The sequence below is a fragment of the Falco biarmicus genome, chromosome 4 (assembly GCF_023638135.1).
Source record: "Falco biarmicus isolate bFalBia1 chromosome 4, bFalBia1.pri, whole genome shotgun sequence".
Lineage (NCBI taxonomy): Eukaryota > Metazoa > Chordata > Aves > Falconiformes > Falconidae > Falco > Falco biarmicus.
Window position 1 is genome coordinate 71,177,346 of NC_079291.1, and position 17,869 is coordinate 71,195,214.

At 45.2% G+C, this 17,869-nt stretch overlaps 3 protein-coding genes across 5 annotated transcripts in view; 1 reads left to right on the forward strand and 2 right to left on the reverse strand.

Moving 5' to 3' along the window:
- Positions 1-362: 362 nt before the first annotated feature.
- PMM2 (phosphomannomutase 2) lies at positions 363-9,143 on the reverse strand. Its single transcript, XM_056338307.1, has 8 exons — positions 9,075-9,143; positions 8,524-8,635; positions 7,461-7,537; positions 6,421-6,512; positions 5,619-5,718; positions 4,642-4,717; positions 3,397-3,512; positions 363-1,551 (listed from the first exon to the last, which is right to left on the reverse strand). The coding sequence occupies exons 1-8, from the start codon at positions 9,141-9,143 to the stop codon at positions 1,450-1,452; spliced, it is 744 nt and encodes a 247-aa protein (XP_056194282.1). The 3' UTR covers positions 363-1,449.
- A 15-nt stretch (positions 9,144-9,158) lies between these two features.
- On the forward strand, positions 9,159-12,875 carry TMEM186 (transmembrane protein 186). 2 transcript variants are annotated; one of them, XM_056338306.1, is made up of 3 exons: positions 9,159-9,258; positions 10,229-10,872; positions 12,338-12,875. In XM_056338306.1, exons 1-3 carry the CDS (start codon positions 9,250-9,252, stop codon positions 12,351-12,353), a joined length of 669 nt encoding a protein of 222 aa, XP_056194281.1. In that variant the 5' UTR covers positions 9,159-9,249; the 3' UTR covers positions 12,354-12,875. The 2 variants fall into 2 exon arrangements, with proteins under 2 accessions (XP_056194281.1, XP_056194280.1); XM_056338305.1 differs by lacking the exon at positions 12,338-12,875 and having other exon boundaries at positions 10,229-11,877.
- ABAT (4-aminobutyrate aminotransferase) overlaps positions 12,569-17,869 on the reverse strand; it is a 57,503-nt gene continuing 52,202 nt past the window's right edge. For both annotated transcript variants that reach the window (XM_056338299.1, XM_056338300.1), the window contains exons 14-16: positions 17,472-17,618; positions 16,065-16,176; positions 12,569-14,752 (exon numbers count right to left, since the gene is read on the reverse strand). In XM_056338299.1, the coding sequence (XP_056194274.1) occupies positions 14,631-14,752; positions 16,065-16,176; positions 17,472-17,618 (381 nt within the window). In that variant the 3' untranslated portion in view covers positions 12,569-14,630. The remainder of the gene's footprint in view (positions 14,753-16,064; positions 16,177-17,471; positions 17,619-17,869) is intronic.

A 17,869-nucleotide genomic window follows, 5' to 3' on the forward strand; every position in this document is an offset into this window, starting at 1 on the left:
GCAAATACAGGGAGCAGCCACGGTAGCTCCGACCAGCTCCGGCACAGGTGGCTGCGCAGAGCAGCAACCCAGCCGTCCGCAGAGCCTCCCTGCGCTGCAGCTGGTGCTGGTCCAGGGTCTGCTCCCCTTGCCCCGGCTGAGGCTGACACATGGGAAGGGTGTTAGAAGACCAGGTAGTTCTGATGTGTGAAGGCATCACCGCTCCCCCTCCTTTTTGTAAGCCCTCTTGGGGATTGTGGTTTGTACATAGATTGTATTCTCTCCTTTTTTACTGTTCTACTGTGTATGATACACTTGGAATTGCTAAGAGTCAAGTCAAACGTTTCTTTGTACAGACAGGCAGCATACAACAGGTTCTGCTTTGTGTTTTATTTGCCAAAATGACAAACTGCAACAGTAATTTTTCATGATAAAATGAGATTTTGTTCTCCTTTACTGATTAAACCGTTCATACACAAGATTACTTTCCTAAGGCAAGATGAGAATAGTTATAATAACAGTTACACTGATTGTCATGCTTCAGCTTGATTTTAATAGAAACATAGTTTAGGTAATTTTTCTTAGTACTAAAATCTCATCTACCCTTAATGTCTTACCAAGAAAATTAGAAATGTAATAAGTGACAGAAATACATTTTGCTACTCTGCTCAAGTTGTCTTTAATTTTTGTAGATTATTTGGGTTTTAGATTTAAAAACAGTCCGCAAGAAGCATAGGTACCATGGACTGTACTGCATTGGCACCACAACCATACTGAGGAGGTAACTAGCACCAGTTGGTCCAGCCTTCCTGGTGGCGGTAAACTTGATGGACCTTCTGACCCTGCACTGGAACAGAGGTGAGGTCAGGGACTTCTGGCTCAGTTTTATCTTCCCACCCTCCAGAAAAAAATAAAACCTGTCTTTTTTACTCATCTTCCAGTTTTAAACAAGATCTCAGCTGTCATATAATACACGTCTTTATACCACAAGGTAGTATTCTAAAAAAACCCAACCCAACCAACTCTAAAATGTTCATTTAAAAAGCAGCTTCAAAATAAAAACTAGGGATAAAGCCTTGCAGGCCACTTTTGAGTCCATAAATCAATTATAGGCAGATTATCCGTTCCCCAGCCCCCAAAGTGTAATTAATTAGCTAAGGAAGTTTACTCATGACTTAAAACTCATTAAAAAACCCCAAAAAACAACCCCCCAAAAAAAATCCACCAACCACCAAAACACACAACCAGCCCCAAAAGAAAACCAGGTACGTGTGTAAATGGCAGCAGTGGAAGGACGGTGCTAAGGAGCTCTGCTGTACTGCGCTGGTCAGCAACGTTCCCTTCAGTACTGACTGACCTTGGAAGCGCTTGCTATTCGTGGCCAATTACAAAACCCAATACAGAATGAAGAGGTTCTGAGTTATTAAGGTGTCTTAACCGTTCTGCAAGTGTGAATTCTAAAACTCCTATCTAAAAAAATAGTTCTTCACAGATTCTTCTTGTATCCTGGGGGGATGTGACGCTGTGGCCTTCTGTTCTGGAGTCTGTGAAAATTTCGTAGTCATTCCCTCCCTGAAAACAGAAGAGGAAAAAAGCGAAGAGGATTTAATTTTATGTAACTTCATGTATAGTTACAGTCTTGCAGTGGAAAAGGGACGCATAAAGGAAATCATGGAAGGAAGGGATGTTTTACAAAGGGGTGTGGTGATAGGACAAGGGCTGGGGGGTGGCTTTAAACTGAACAAGGGTAGAATTAGATGTGATACAAGGAAGAAATTCTTCCCTGTGAGGGTGCTGAGGCGCCGGCACAGGCTGCCCAGAGCAGCTGTGGGTGCCCCATCCCCGGCATGTCCAAGGCCAGGCTGGACGGGGCTGGGAGCCACCTGGGCGGGTGGGAGGTGTCCCTGCCTGTGGCAGGGGGCTGGGACTGGGTGATCTTTAAGGTCCCTTCCAACCCAAACCAGTCTGTGATAACAGTCACGTCTAAGAAGTCTTCCAGAAAGCTAAAAACCTGTAAACCACCATTTTGAGATTCCATGTAACGCATTTATGGCACACCTGTACTGAAACTCCTGCTGACCACCACAAACACTTGCATAAGAACTTCCTGACCTGCACATTAGCATCTGTAATGGAACAGCAGGACTCTCAGTGTAAGTTTAGCTGGTTTTAGTTTTGTATAGTGACCCAGTATCAACCTTTTAAAATTATTTACTTGTTAATAGGGTATAAAGCTTGTTACAGAACACTACACCAGCACACGGGATTTGTAACTTCTCTGCATTACCCTCTTCCTTCCAGCTCGGTTTCCTTTCCTGTTGGTTAAATCATTGATCCTTCGCTATTGTGTTAGTGTTGTGGCCTTGCCAGCTACTGGTCTGCTGTGACCTTTGTAACTGGTTTCTAATCACAGAAGAGTGATGAAAGATCTTTCCACAGCTGGCTCAGCGAACAAAGGCACTGCCACCTGCACGAGAGAGCTGCCCGGCAGCCATGGCTCTGTGCACTACAGGAAGCAGTTACCCAGTGCCGGTACGTTGCTCGCCACACTGCTTGCCAGTGAGTCAGCAGCAACTCTTGCTACTGCAAAACAATGAAAATGCTGCACTGCCGATTACAGGGTTTAAAATCAACTGTCCATGAACTCTGTGCAAAGGACAGGTAATTACTTTTATAACCAGTGTCAAGGGAGAATAAACCCTTTAATTTAAAGCTTGTCTTTTTCTTATAAAACTTGGCCTTTTTAAGTTTACAAAGCTACAAAGTTCTTTGTAATTATAGTTCTAAAACTCTAAGTTCTTACACAACTAAGCCTTTTCTTGTAAAACTTTGCCTGACACTGTCCTTGGCCATGTTCAGACAGCTTTAATTTCATCCAAGTCCTTGTGCTTTCTGTTGCCCTTGATAGCTCTGCTCAGGTCTCTGCTCGGTATTTTCAAAAGCCTCTGAATCACCCTGCAGAGTCACTTAGCTCTGCCCGATGACGAGGGACAGGGATTACATGTAATTTCAGTTCCTCAATGCAGAGACAGACAGCGTGGTTAGCAAAGGAACAGTATTAAATTCAATGGATAATAAATATGTTTAATAAACACCAGCCAACAAGCAGCATCAATCTACAATAACCAAACAGGATAATCAGTTTTACATAGTCATGTCACCTAGGTTTTTAACATAATTACAGAAATTCAATTTAAAAACACAGAACACTGTTCACTTCAGGAAACAGAAGAAGAAAAATCTATGCTCACAGCTACCCCCAGCACTATGCTGACCAGTAACGCGCGGTCAGTTAAACACGGACAGATTTCTATTCTGACCTCAATTCTTGTCAGGCATAAGGCAATTGGTTAGAACCTACAGTGTCTGTGGTTAAAACAGCAGCTCTAAAATGTATATACAAAATAAAATACTCACTGGCATAGTCTTATCTCCAAAGAAATAAATAGTCTTGAATCCATCATTGGCAACGATTCCTAAGCAGTACCTCTTATCCCAGCCATCCGGGAACACATCGAAGCTTATCTGGCCTCCTAGGATAGACAGGAACCAAGGAAACCTTGGTTTAGGATAAGAACACATTTCTGAGGGGAGCATAAGTGAGAGGGTTTTATTAGAGGGAGTTTTGCAGAAGTCACAGAAACGTAAGACCCTGGAGTTAAGTCTTACAAGTACAAAGAGTGTTCTGTAGGGTATCACTTACTACACTTGTGACTTACAGATTATTATTTACCCATTAAACAAATACAAATGTCTTAGCATTTTCTCAAACTGAACCTTTTTTTAAAAACTACCTTTAATCTTTTTACTTTTAGAAAGAAACTACACGAATGAACAGAGCCACTGGTACATGTACATGTACAGCCATGAAGTCTTAGGCAAATCTAAAGCTTTCAGAACAGAAACGGGAAGAAATCAGCCGTGCTAACACAGCCTAACAGGACACTAACTGTTCAGTCCCAAATCCTTGGACTTTACCAAGACATAACAGTGTCATTGCCGGTCGAAGCGGGTGTCACAAAGGTATTTACAACATACTTTAGGAAAGCTATATTGCAGTTGATTTCTGCCTTACTGTTTCAATACCACAGCACTAATGGTAACCATATATATTTTTTTTTTTTAATAATTCTAAAAAATAGTAAGAGGCAAGAATGTGGTAATATGTTGAAGGAGAGGGGAAAAAAAGAAAAAAAAAATTTAAAATTAATTCCCCCTTATTACCACTTTTCTCTTTAAGCTTGCACTGCCTTTTGGATTTTTTTCCTTCCTCCCACACAATGCAGCTGCAGAACTAAGAACCAAGGGCTACTGGAACAGTACTGATACAGTATTTCTGATCAAAACTGATTTGCAGAAACAAATCCAATCAGAAGCATGTAATGTTTCAAAATGAGCAGAATCAGTCACACAACTGACATTAAAAGACAATGAACTGATGACAAGCAATGAAGTTCTCTTTGTTGATGGATTTCAATTAAAATATATCAAATGAAAGCCTAAGAGGAAAAAGAGGCTTAGTCTCACACGTAATGCCTGCAACCACCCCGATAGGTAACTGTCACACAAACGAGATAGGGAATGTCGTAGCCATAAGAGGCTATGACTTAAGTGAAATTTAAATCAAAGGATGTTTTAAATTACAATCTTCTAATGTGATACCTATAGAAAATGTGAGGCCTTTCCCTGCAAATTCTCTTCGTAGATCAGCTACAAATTTCTCTCTTATACCTTCTTTCTGTTAAAAAAAAGAAGAAACAAAACCAAACATCAGTTACATGCTGTGCTAAAAGTCACCAATAAAAAGATAACCCAAAAAACCACCCCAAAAATATCCAAAGGTCTGAGTACCCAAACTAGCGTGATACAGTTACATTTTACTATCACAGAAAGCATGCTGGGATTATTGCCACTTTAATGTTAGCAGCTTGTAAAAAATGAGAGAAAACTTCACATGCATGCGGTGATTTTCTATGCATGCAGTGATTTTCTATCTGAAAATCTCAGAACACTAAGGCAGTATGCTTTGACTCCCAGTAAAATTCAGTTTTACAAATAAGGAGACTGAGGCATAGGGAGAGTCTCAAAACTGGTACCAATCTGATACCATACGCTGCAAGAAAGGTAATGTCAGAACACCTCAGGCTCAGATAGCTTTCAGCATCCCTTAATCCAGTCACAGGCAGACTGCTTTTGAGGAACCAGATTTCAGTTTTTGTATCAGATCAGAAACAGTTGTTACGGTGTAGCAGGGAACAGATCCTGTGGCTCAGCAGTTTTATTGATTTAAATGGATGTAGACTGGTATGCTATAGAGCACTCCAAGGAAGTATGGTTCTATCTGTGACAGGGTTTTTCAGGAACACTGTGTGCAGAGGTAGGATGTTTGGTACTCTGGATACAGGGTTAAAAGAAACATGAGCCAAACCCATGCCTTCTGCAAGTAATCACTGTCAACTATTGCAACAAAACCCCTATTGTGTATTTCCTGAAGTCCAAGGAAGAAGTTAGTAAAACCACATGGAAAGGATTAAAATGAAAAAAATTGCAGAAAGTACAAAAGCTTTTTCAAAATCATAACCTGGCCCTAACTGCCTCTGCCAGAACAGCTGGGTATTTTTTTAAGAGCTGTAACTCACTTTATCAAGTTCATAGAACTCAATTCGTTCTTCCTGGCTGCAGCTTCTTCCAATGGGGGACACATTTAACATCCCGTTGCGGAACTCGATAAAAGTGCCCCTGAAAAAGAATTGACAATAGATGAAAAATTGCTCAAAATATCACAATGAGTATCACAATAAGATTTTGTTTCATTCCGAAGACAATGGGAATCAGATGTCTCCTTCAGCCTCTCACTGTATGCATAAAATACCAAACATGTAGGAACCTCTGGCATCAAGGAGGCTTTGGGACTTTTATTTGAATCTGGCAACCTCAACATCATCCTTAATGACTTTTAGAAGTATGATTGGAACATCCTGTGAACCCGGTTCTCAAGACCCTGACAGGCCAGTCTGTCAGCTTTGGGGTGAAGGGGCAAAATTCAGAGCAATCTTGGCAGTGTTTCTGGCTAGCCTCACATACGGTGTGTATTAAATGTCTTGAGCAGCTGCACCCTCACATATCACATAGAACTGATCTTACTGCATGCTTCTAATCTCTGGAAAACATGCTGCTGAATTCCAACCATGTCCAGGAAATACTCCTACTTCAAACCTGAACTTCTTTTGCTCTTGAAATACTGATTCTGCATTTTTATTTAAATCCTGTGCACCAGCTGCGAGCTTGTCTTTGTATGCATGGATTGAGCTCTGTTTCACGTACACGGTGTTCCTAAAACACAAGTTACTCATTTTTTGCTGAGCAGCCTGCTTTACATATTGACACTCAACACTGCAACATGGAGATCATGGTGACACCGAGATGCATGTGTGCATATACCTTTTCTTTGGCAGTTTAATCTTCGCAATATAACTCAGGCAGTAGTTGATCAGATCTTGAAGTATGTCCTCGCCCAGGTAACCCTGAATGTTCTAACAAAATAAACACCATTCAACCAAGGGTTCAGAATTTGATATTCTAAAACCAAGTCACATGGAAAACACAGACATTGGATAATCATGCATGGTTAACGCCACAGAGAAACATTCCTTCAATAAGCAACCCTCAGTCCATGCACACATGGTAATAACAATGTTTTGGTAATAATGAGAGGCACGCATTTTTCTTACTGTTTACTTTTTTTTAAACCATAAAACAAAATCTGATTTAATATGCTCCCTACTGGTACCTGCTTTAGGAGGAAACAGTGTGGCCTAAACAAAAAGTTGCAGTTAATATCTACTGTAGCCAAGTGTGAAGAAATGGGAGATGGTTACTGCAGTAAATTGGCAACCACTGCTCAATTTCAGCCAGGATCTCTTTTAAATTTTTAATCTCCATTACTATGTTGAACCAATGAAGGTGATTAGGGCATCTAGAATCAGATGTACTTTTATATTGATTTAGAGTATTTACCTTCTACCTTATGCAACATATCAAAATGTGCACTCTGAATTAATACTAAAAAGCAGCTACAAGGAATCTAGAAGAAACTTTCTGAACCCAAAGGCCAGCAGACATCAGCTATAAAATGCCATATTCCATAGGACCTCCAGGAGCAGTGGGCTTGGCCCCATTTCCTATGGATAAGCTGAGGGAAAGGCTGTTCCAGGATTTTCACTGTTCTTATTCGGTCAAACACTCCAGACTTGAATAGCTTTTGTTTCGGAGAATACCCCAAAGAATAAAGTTTAAGGTGCAGATGGTCATTGCATGAATCAGAGCACCAAATGAATGATCTGTTACAGAAGGAACACATGAAAATAGCAGCAATTCTGGCCTTAGTTAGAAGGGTGATTACAGAAGACTGCACCGGAGCAACAAAGCAAAAACTTTTGTAGGTAATTTCTCTTTTGTGTTACTGGAAATTTCACACTTACCTGCTTGCTCAGGAATTTCCCGTCTTTGTATGCTACAAGACCATTTTCTGGAAAAACGTAGTCAAATTTTTCAACCACTACAACCAAACAAAAAGACCATAACTTACGATTTCCCCTGTATGCTTAATGCAGAATTGTCTTACACATTAAACAGGTGAAACATTAGATCATAAAGCATGAAAGATTCAGCAGCACAACATCGAGCACAAGATCAAAGCTGCTCTTATTTCTCTTCCAAGATTAACACACATCTCAGATTATGTGAAGCCTTTCAGTTGTTACCTGTATGTCTGCTTAAAGGCTCCTTCTCTCCTGCAAATATGCCTCTCTGCATTAAATGTGGGGAAGTGACCTCAAATATTACAGAAGCCTGGCATGCAGCTGGGCTAGAGAGCACATCAAATACAACCATTTCAGGTTTGTTTTCTCTGTGTTACTAACCTATAGTAGATGTTGGAGGATTGTGAGAATCTCACTACAATGCAGGATGATACTGCTTACTGGAGACCACTTGTAAGCCAGGCAAATTCTGAGCTTAGTAGATGTTGGAGGATTGTGAGAATCTCACTACAATGCAGGATGATACTGCTTACTGGAGACCACTTGTAAGCCAGGCAAATTCTGAGCTATCTGGGCACAACAGGCAGCTATCAGTGGCATCAATGAAGTAAAGAGCACTGAAGATAAGTCTTTGAGATAGGAAAGGAAATGTCTCCCAAAGGACTAGAGCAAGAGTCCATCTCTGCATCCTAACCCCACAGCCAGCTGAGCAGCCTGCACAGGCATATGTCATCTACGTAATGCCAGGAACGGCAACGCTGAAACGCCCTGCTACAGTACAGCACCGAGCTGGGTTTCACCGTCGACACATCGGGGTGCCACTAACACGCAAACCTGGGGGCCGTTCGTGAGCAGCTGTCACAGGCAGAGCACAATGCAGCACCACCAGGAAAAAAGTTAAAAGGCAGGAAGGAGGAAAAGAGATCGGGTTTAACCTACACTTAACCTTCACAACTTCCTTGTAAGCAACTGGGCACGAGGGGTTGCCCCTGGCAGCCCTTACCATCGTCGCCCAGCTGCTCCTTCAGCTTTTCAAAATCCGAGCCGCCCACCACGCCGACCTTCACCTTCTGGCGCAGCTCCTGCAAAAACGACGCCATCTCTGCCGTGATCTTCTAGGTTCAGAATAAATTAATTAGATTCGTCAGCATGCTCATCAAGAGACCAACACCTCCACTGCGCAAGAATTATTAAACACCAGCAATGCCGTGCGGAACCTTAAGAAAAAGGGAGGATTTAGGGGTTTTTGGCCTTAAGCGGCGAAGCCAGCCGGCCAGTCCCGCAGCAGGGCCCGGGGCGGCCGCGTCCCCTGCTCTGTGCTGCCAGGGGGCCGCGGCCCTCAGCGCCCCCTCGCCGCCCCTCAGCACCCCCGCGGCCCTCAGCGCCCCCCTCCCCCGACCCCTCAGCGCCCCCCTCCCCCGACCCCTCAGCGGCCCACTCTCCCCCGGCCCCTCAGCGCCCACGGCCCGTAACTGCTCCCCGCGCCCCAACACCCCGGCGGGGCCCGGCACCGCGCCGTGCCGTGCCACAGCGCCCCGGCCCCACGGGACTCGCCTGGCGCGGGGCCGTGAGGGTGCCGTCCACGTCGAAGAGGCATAGCGCAGCGGGCTGCGGCGGCGCCATTGCGCCCGGCCGGGCGGCGGGAGCGGGACCGCGGGGGCCGCCGGGAAACAGGGGGTGCCGCCCCCTCCCGCCCTGCCGCGCGGCGGGGGAACGGGTCGGCGCGGCCATGGCGGCGGTAAGCGGGGCGGGCGGCGGCTCGGGGGTCTCTGCTGCCGGGGGACCTGCGACCGGCCCGGCCCTGCGGCCCTTCCCCGGGCGGGCGCGGCGGAGCGGAGCGGAGCGGGGCCGCCCGTGAGGCGCAGGCAGCGCGGCTGAGGCCGCGGCCGTCTCAGGGCAGCTGAGGGAGGGCGGCGCGCGGCGCCTCAGGAGTGGGCGCGGGCGGACGGGCCGGGGGGGGAGGCGGGGGGGGGCCGGGGCTGGGGACCGGCCGGAGGGATGCGGGGGGAACCGGGGCCAGGGGCGGACCGGGGCCGGCTAGGCGGGCACCGGGGCAGCAGCGTCTCTACCCGCCGCGCTGGGCCGCCCGCCTGCTGTGGCCCCCGCGGCCCGGGCCCTCGAGTGATGGCGGCCCCTGCCCCGCGCCCGTCACCGTGGCGGTCGGCCCCGTGGCGCCTCCCCGCACAGGCCGGCTCGGCAGCGCAGGAGGTCCCTTTCGTCTCTTGCGCAGGTTCCTAACGCGCGGTCCCTGTTTCGGTGCTGCTCATGCTCTGCGCCTCTTTGCTGTGCATAGTCCGCTTTGTTCCCCGACGTTGCTGTTTAGGTGGGTTATTTAACGTTTCACCGATTTCACTGGCCAGCAGCCCCAGACTCTCTTACCCTCTTGGCGTAGAAGCAACCCGTAGTGCTGGTGCTTTCACTTTGGTGTTGGTCAAAAGAAGAGAGGCAGGGGTTGCTGTAAGCTTGCCTTCGGGAAGCTAACTTTGGTACCGGCCGTATTGCCAAAAGTGTTTTCCCTCTTCAGCTGCAGGGAGCCATGCAAGCGTGAGCAGCAGTTTCCTGACATAATGCTAGTTTTCAAATACAAGGTTACAGTGAACTGGGGCTTATGCTTACTGTCATTAGGTGCCGAAGGAACAGATTCTGAGCTAAATGATTCAGTTATAAAGAAGACTCAAGTGATGACCTGTGGGAATATTCCTTTACAGGCTAGGCTCTGCAGCATTAGGACTGAAGTCTGCATGGCATCATTGTTTGGGAGATGTCTACAAAACAAGCTCTGGACAAGGTCATGGAGGAAGGAAGATGCTCGCCCACCCTGGCTTTTTGGTACATGGGAATGTTTGCACTCGCAAAAACAGCGATTTCATGGTGTTAGTAATTACCTGGGGAGACAGCGAGAGCCACCTGTGCATCTGTGCCACTTGGCCCCTGCTGCCATGGTCCAACAAAAGGCTATGGATAAGAAGGCAGAAGAGTTCAAGCTGGTCTACAGGTTTCCATGGATTAAATACTGCAAGGTGCTGTCCAGACTGAAGCTGTTACAGACTGCCACCACCATGGTCACTCTGCCTCCCATCTGCTATCTCTATCTGCAAGACCAGGTTTCTCTGAATATCCTCTTATATACAACTGGCATTGCATTCTTTGCTGGTGCAATGTTGTATGGTATGAGCTACTTTTTCAGACGAATTATTGGATTGATCTACTTAAATGAAACTGGCCATACTGTCAGAGTGGCCCACTTGACATTTTGGGGAAGGCGGAATGACATTTACTGTCCCATAGAGACGGTGATGACTTTGGATGAAGTTGGAGATAGCAAGGGGGAGCTACTTCTTCAGTTCAAACGGTATAATAGTACAGATATTTTATACTTTACAATTAAGTTTGGCCAGATTGTAGACAGACAGAAGTTTACTCAGATATTTGGAGAACTTAAGTGATACAGCAGGTAGTTTCCAGTGATTTTCCTTGTTGCATGTTGTGCTTATTCTTCTGCAAAAGTTCAGTTAGTTTGCCAAACCAACATACTTCTGTCATTTTCCTATGCAAACCCTGCTGGTAAGTGCACTTGGTGTAGGAAGTAGCAATGGTAAAAAAAAATCCCCAGATTAAATATCTTTGCAACTGGTTTATGGTGTGGGCAGCATCTCTTGGTGTTGGATAGTGATGTGTGCGGTGCGCTGTTGCCAGCAGCTCTGAGTCTAAACTGCCCTGCCTGGAATGTGCGGGAGGCGGCCGAATTACCGATCCTGACCCTGTTTCAGCTGCCCCTTGGGTGGGTTTGAAACAGGAAAAACTCTTGAAGTGAAATGCAGTAACTCTGCCAGAGCTTCTTCACTTTAAATTAATTGGTTTTTTTAGTGAATTTTAGGTTGACTGGGAAGCCTCTTGAAATTAAAACTTGTCTCACGCATACATACTCGTGCATTCATGATACTGCGCGAGCTAGGAAGAGTGATATCTAATGCTGTAGGGGGAAGGGGGGGCTCTCTTGGCAAGGTCTTCCAGGATGTGAACATAACTAGGCAAAACAAAGGTGCATGTTGCAAGACACATCATTTGGCTGTGAGGGTAAGTTAAAGACTGGGACAGCATTCCAGGAGCCTCTCATAGAAACTGCTTTCCCACTGGAATCAAGGAAGAACACTCCTAAACTGTGGTGCTGTGAATTACAGGGACAGCCTGTGATCCCTTGTTCCGTTTGGATCCTAGTGATCATCTTGACAATTTGGAACTACTTGTCCTTCTTTGCATCTATTCATGTTTGTGCTGCTTTTGTATGTATAAATGACACTTAGTCAATGCTGTAACACTTGAGTTGCAAGAACTTCAGTAAATGTTACCAGAACTACCTTGGATTATGTGAATTAAGCAGTATTCTGTGAAGATTACCACATAACCTGGGAAACAAGTCATCTGTATCCCTTGATGTGTTTACCCATTTGGGCGTTATCCGAACATCAACAGTTCTGTTGCCAAATACCCTTTCTACTCCCTACTGCCCCAGTCTGGGTTTACCTAAAATGAAACAAAAAAAGGAAAGACACCTACAGTCTGTGTTGGATTAAGTCTGAAAATATGTGTACTTTGTGTTCTGTTGAACTTGCAGGGTTGATCACCTCAGCACCCATGTCTATGAAGGACAGTGGTCTTACTATGTGGTGTTAGTGTAAATTCTCCTTTTCCAAAACCTCAGTAGAAATAAGGAGCAGGATTTAAACCCGAGAAAGAATCAAACCTGATCACTTGCAACACATACAACTTTTTAGGAATTGTCAAAAGCAAGTTAATGCCTTACACTGCTCTTCTAGCTGTTACCTCACCTGAAACTGGCAAATAAACTGGCCCTCACCAACACGGGAACTTGGGAGCATTCCTTTCCCTGGTTCTTCCTCACGTGTATCGACACCTCTGTCGCTTGGTGGATCAGCAGATGCAAGTAAGTAAAACTGCCACTGCTAACCCTGATTAACTGTTCATTTAATGTTTTAAATGATTCACTTAGGCATGTACTAAGTGTAAAATGAAAAGCCCTGGAGAAGTTCAATTATAAATATTTTATTTAAGAATATTGATTACACATGAGATGTCATTTGTTATGAATCTGTGTACAGTTACTACTTACACCATGAAGTGTAGTTAAGTATTTGTTTAAACATTTATTTGGCACTGTCCACAGGATGCTGTAAACAATATTAACTTTATATGCTTCAGCTGCAGTGCTTTATGTATTCTCTAACATGATTTCATCAACATGTTTTACACAAGTATACAGTTACTGAGTGTCAGTAAAAATTATAAAAACACCTAGAGTATTCATAATAAAAGTGAAGATGTGGTAAGAATTCAGATTACTGGACCTTTGCTTCTGTAAAAGTACAAGACTCGCTAGAGACATTTACTAAAACTACTGCACTGATATGTTGAGCAAACTAATTCCCAAAATGCTGTCAAATACAGTTCTCAGTTTGACTTTCTTCTTGCTGATAATACGCTTATGAGGACAGCAATGACAATGAGGTTTTGTTGAACACCAATTTACCAGTCTTTCCTCCAGATTTCTACAACTGCTGTTCAAAAACCTGCTCAGGTTCTGACCAGCTGGTACCAGGATTCTGGTTTCTGCAGAGAGGTTTACAGAAATCCCCTTACTTTTAAGCTAGCGGAAGTGAGTGTACTTGAGTTTCCCTGAACCAGCACTCAAAAAAATTAAATGGGGAAACCACAATTAACACTTCTCCAAGCAGCTAAGAAACTTCCACATTTTGGTAACTGTATTAAACACGTAAATCTTTTAACTGCTCTGTCTCTTATTATGTACTTGAAAATTGTGGTCAGATCCTAATAGGGTGACCGTAACGTCCACTGTGGTCCCTGCTTTTTGGTGCAAACGTAGTTAAACTTGGCAAGCAAAATCCAGATGCTTGCTAGCCAAGAGACTGGAAAAAAGAGGTACAAGACCTAGTTCAAGTCAGCCTTAAGTAAAGGGACATCCAAAACAGTTCTCTGAGGAGAAACAAATTCTGTCGACTGTTGACACTTCTTTGGATCCTGGGGCTTTCTAGATCTCTGAAATACCAAGGACTTAGCATAAACTATTAAAACAAGAAAAGGATTACTTTGCATTATAAATGTGCAGTTGGGACTTGGCCTTCACTGTAGTGGCTCTGATGTCAAGTAAGGGCTAAGATCAAGCAGTTCTGCTGTAGTTTAAAAAAACAGCTCAAGCAGAACTTGTAGTAGATAAATTAATGGCTATTGTGTGTTATGGCCAAACAGTAAAATAATCTCAAATCATTCAAGATTGCTGACAGAGGTGGAAGTGACATGCTTTGCATGATTCTCTAAGCTTTGTCAAATTACATACTTCAGGTTATAGTTTTCTCTGTACAACTCTGATTGTAAGAGAAATCAGACGTTTTAAAATCCAGGATGAGGAAAAAAGTTCTTCAGTCCCACTTAAGAGCGCCGCCCGTGTGGCTGAGCGCGTCAGTGCCGCTGCAGCGGTACGTGTAGGCTGAAGGCTGGGCACAGCGTAGCTGATGGCGTCCTGATCCCGCTGCTGTGGCAGGCGTCTGTATGCAAGGGAATAAAGCTGGAAATTACTCTGTCAAATACTGTACTTGGCAGTGGTGGAAAGCAGAGCTTTCCTCAAAACACCAATTTCATTCCAGCTACCACTAGAGAATGGCGCTTTCTGCACGGCAGGCACGTGGCTGTGTTGTGCCATACTTGCTGCCTCTGGGCACGGGGGTAAACCTGGGGTCACCTGCGAAAACAGACTCTGCCAGGTCATATTTAGACAATCAAATAATCAGGGCCATGAACGTAGAGAGGACTCTGCAGTTAATACGACCCAAGCCAGAAGACGGAGGGCCACAGCTTCTACAAATGCACAGTGTGGGACAGCGGCATGTACCTGCTGGTGACCAGTACCAATGCTCTGCCTGGGTCCAGTCTGTGTGGAGCAGCTTGCCTTGGGCAGGATTACAGACAGAACACAAACCTTAGTTTATGACTTTACACTTATCTTGTAAGTAGAGAAGACATGAATTAATGCAAACTAATTTCATAATCAGCTGTTCTGTGTGAGGGAGCTGCTTTTTACTTGAAGTTTGCTAAGATATCACTGAAAATGTTCAGGAAGAGGTGCGCATGGTGATCTTTGAAGATCAGCGTTGGACGGAAACGAATCGATCTGTCGCCACAGCCTCCCAGCACCACACCTAAACCAAGAGCAAAACGGGTCCTCTGGTCATTTCCATTTTTGCCAAATACCCAGAAAACACAGCCCTCCCGACAAGGTTCAGCTCACTGCAGAGGCCCAACAGATGCTCCCCCAGCCACTGCCAACCCCAAGATGCTACAGCACGTAGTCATTGCTGCAAAGGGGCCTCAAGCTTCACAGCAACTTAGAACACTGGGGGTGCCTGTGGCTGTTCTGTAAAACAGGTGGAGTGCTGGGACTAATCCCAGCAGCGGTGCAAGGACTCCATCCAGCGGAGAGCTCGGACAGCGTCTGAGGCTTCAGAGCTGCAATACCCTGATGGTTAAGTACCCCACCACCAGAACGAGCAAGACACAGCACGTTTCTTTGCAATTTTGTTTTTAAACTACTTTGGTTTTCATTACAAAAAGTTAAAAATATCTCAGTGCTGGCAAACTTCTTCCTGCAGTACTTTAAATGCATAGTTTTGTTAGGTTTTTTCACCCCCAAATCTTAAAAACTTAATTCTTTGAAATAGCTGTGGGCAATAAAAATCCATACCATTGAGCTGAGCTTACCTTGCCTCTACGCATAGCCTTGGTTTACCATGAAACAAACCACTTGCCTTCTCTCCCTGCTGACTTAGTTTCCAAGAACAAAAAATATCAGTGTCTCTTACACTGTAAAATTTTGGTTTCAAAATAGTTCACAAGCATCATGCCTGCTTCTTTCAAGAGGTATGAGCAACAGCAGCAAACCCAGGGCCTACATGCAGTTAGATTCAACAAGAATGTTAGGTAGGCTTCAGATCACAAGGCTCCCCTCCCAATACCTGCGCTTGTCTACAGCTGGGTGAGGATTCTGGAGTAAGAGAGGGATGTAGCTGTAGGTCTGTGCCCTTTTTTGGCAACTCGTTATTTCATTATTAGGTATCCCATAGAATTCACAGCTCTGTGTTTTCCTGAGTGACAGTTATATTAACTTCTAATTTTCCTCAGCTGTGTCTAGAAATAAGCCATGCCTGGGTGCACTTCAATTCACTGCAGAGGAATAGGAAAGTGTTGTTGCAAAAACTCATGCCCTGCGTAGATCTCTTCAGTAATGTCAGACCTATAGAGAACAGTCAACGTTCACACCACGCAACGGTCTGGTCTGATGTCTCTGAAAACGCAAGTCTTGCCAGAAAAGTCTAAATACAGCTTTGATCATAATTTCACTCTTGTCCTCTGCTATTGTAGTACACGTATGCCATACAAAAAGGAAAACGTAAAGCATTACGTGTGTGCCCTTTGGCATTTGAAGTTAATACACACGCACACAAACTTTCTTACCTTTGTTTCTGGCTATTGTAATCAACTTGTTTCTAGTTGCATCATTTGGAGTGTCAAACGAACAGAATGTTCCTCTTCCTCTCACTCTGCTGATGAGATGGGGATAACGAGCCTGCAAAGAGAGGCGAGCAGGTATGCATGGCAGCTGCTGCAGCAGAGGGCACCCGGCAGCAAGCGCAGCACTGCCAGGCTCTGCCACCTGCAGACCTGCCGCCTCCGGCCTGGTGGAGCGGAGCTGTGGCACAGGCTCGTTTCTCACATAAACTTGTGTCCCGCTCCCCTTCCTGACACAGGTCCGAACAGCCACGGGCTGCAGAGCCCACAGCAGGCAGGTGCCCTCCTCACAAAGCAGGAAACGAGAATCAATTTACGCCCCTTTTTGAGACTCCCGAAGCAAGTGTAGAGCACCTTGCATCTAATGTGCACTTCAGAAAACCTGAGCATAAATAATCCGGAATGGGGCTAGAGGCCAGCTCGTTCTTAGGCTGTGCTAAGGTGCTTGCTAGTATTAGCTGCTTCACTTACTATCAGTTGCAATCCTCATCTTGTATAAGAATAACCTTTTTTGGATGGTGCTAGTTGTACTCTGGCCCTCCAAAGTATGAAGATTGTAATTGTCTCTGTTCTGCCTGCTACGGCTTGAAGCTGTGGAGGGAGCAGAGACACTATTTGGTTTTGTCCTGCAAAAGACCCCTTCTGGGAGGTGAGCAGCTGCGAGCGTACCCTTAAATGCCTGTGATTTTCCCTCTCACGTAGGGCTCCACAGTTAAAGCTGTGAGGAATTTCCACTAGTCAAGGGAGGGAGAGCTACAGTTTTCTTGTGTCAACAGCCCAACAGCATCATAACAAAATACAAAAGCACTTTCCTTTAAAAGGAACTTTCAGGACAAGGAAATGGTAGCTGCTTGTGCTGCCAGAGCCTTCCAGCAAAACAACATAACTAGCTGCAGCTCACACCTTCAGATATTTAGGGGGTCACTCTCTTGGGTTAAGCTGTACAAACCCAGCATTCTTAAGCCAGTAAGTTTATGTCAATTCCAAATGGGACAGCTACACGGGCTTGCACTGAAGTATCTAAACCAGGGGCCCTCAAACTACGGCCCGTGGGCTGGATATGACCCCCCACGGTCCTCAATCCGGCCCCCAATCCGGCCCCCGGTATTTACAGACACCACCACCCCCAACCCCCCGCTAGGGGTTGGGAGGGGAAACGAAGCAGCCGCAGATGACCTCCCGCCACTTCATCCGCGCGCCGGCCCCCTGTTTAAAAAGTTTGAGGACCCCTGGTATAAACTGGCAAGTTACGGTTATGGTCTGGTCCCCAGCTGGAGTTCCTCAGCCCAAGTGTTTAAATTGGATGAGGTCAGATCCTACCCGACCAGCAAACCCCTCCTTCCAGGTGCTTACCTGTAAATCCAGCAGCCCAGTCAGCAGAGCTTTCCCGGCGTGGGTTGCATTGTTTAGAAGGTCTTCTCTCTTTATAACCTTAATGACTTCAGCAAGCATGAGGTTCTTGGATGGATCTCCAAGCCAGGTGTTAAAAATTCGATAGGGCTTGGGAAAGGGTGGAAAGAGTTGTGGAACATGTCAACAGGCAAATCACTACCATAAAGAAAAGCAAGTCATCAAACTGGTAGCGCAAATATCTGCTGTATGAAAAATCTCATCTGGTGTATGAAAAAAATCTCACTAATCTCATAACGCCCCCTTTTTTTTTTCAGAAACAAAGGGCAACTACTTTACGCTACAAATGTAGTGCAATCTGTCTTGCTGCTCTGCCATTTCACTGAAACATGGCTAGAGAT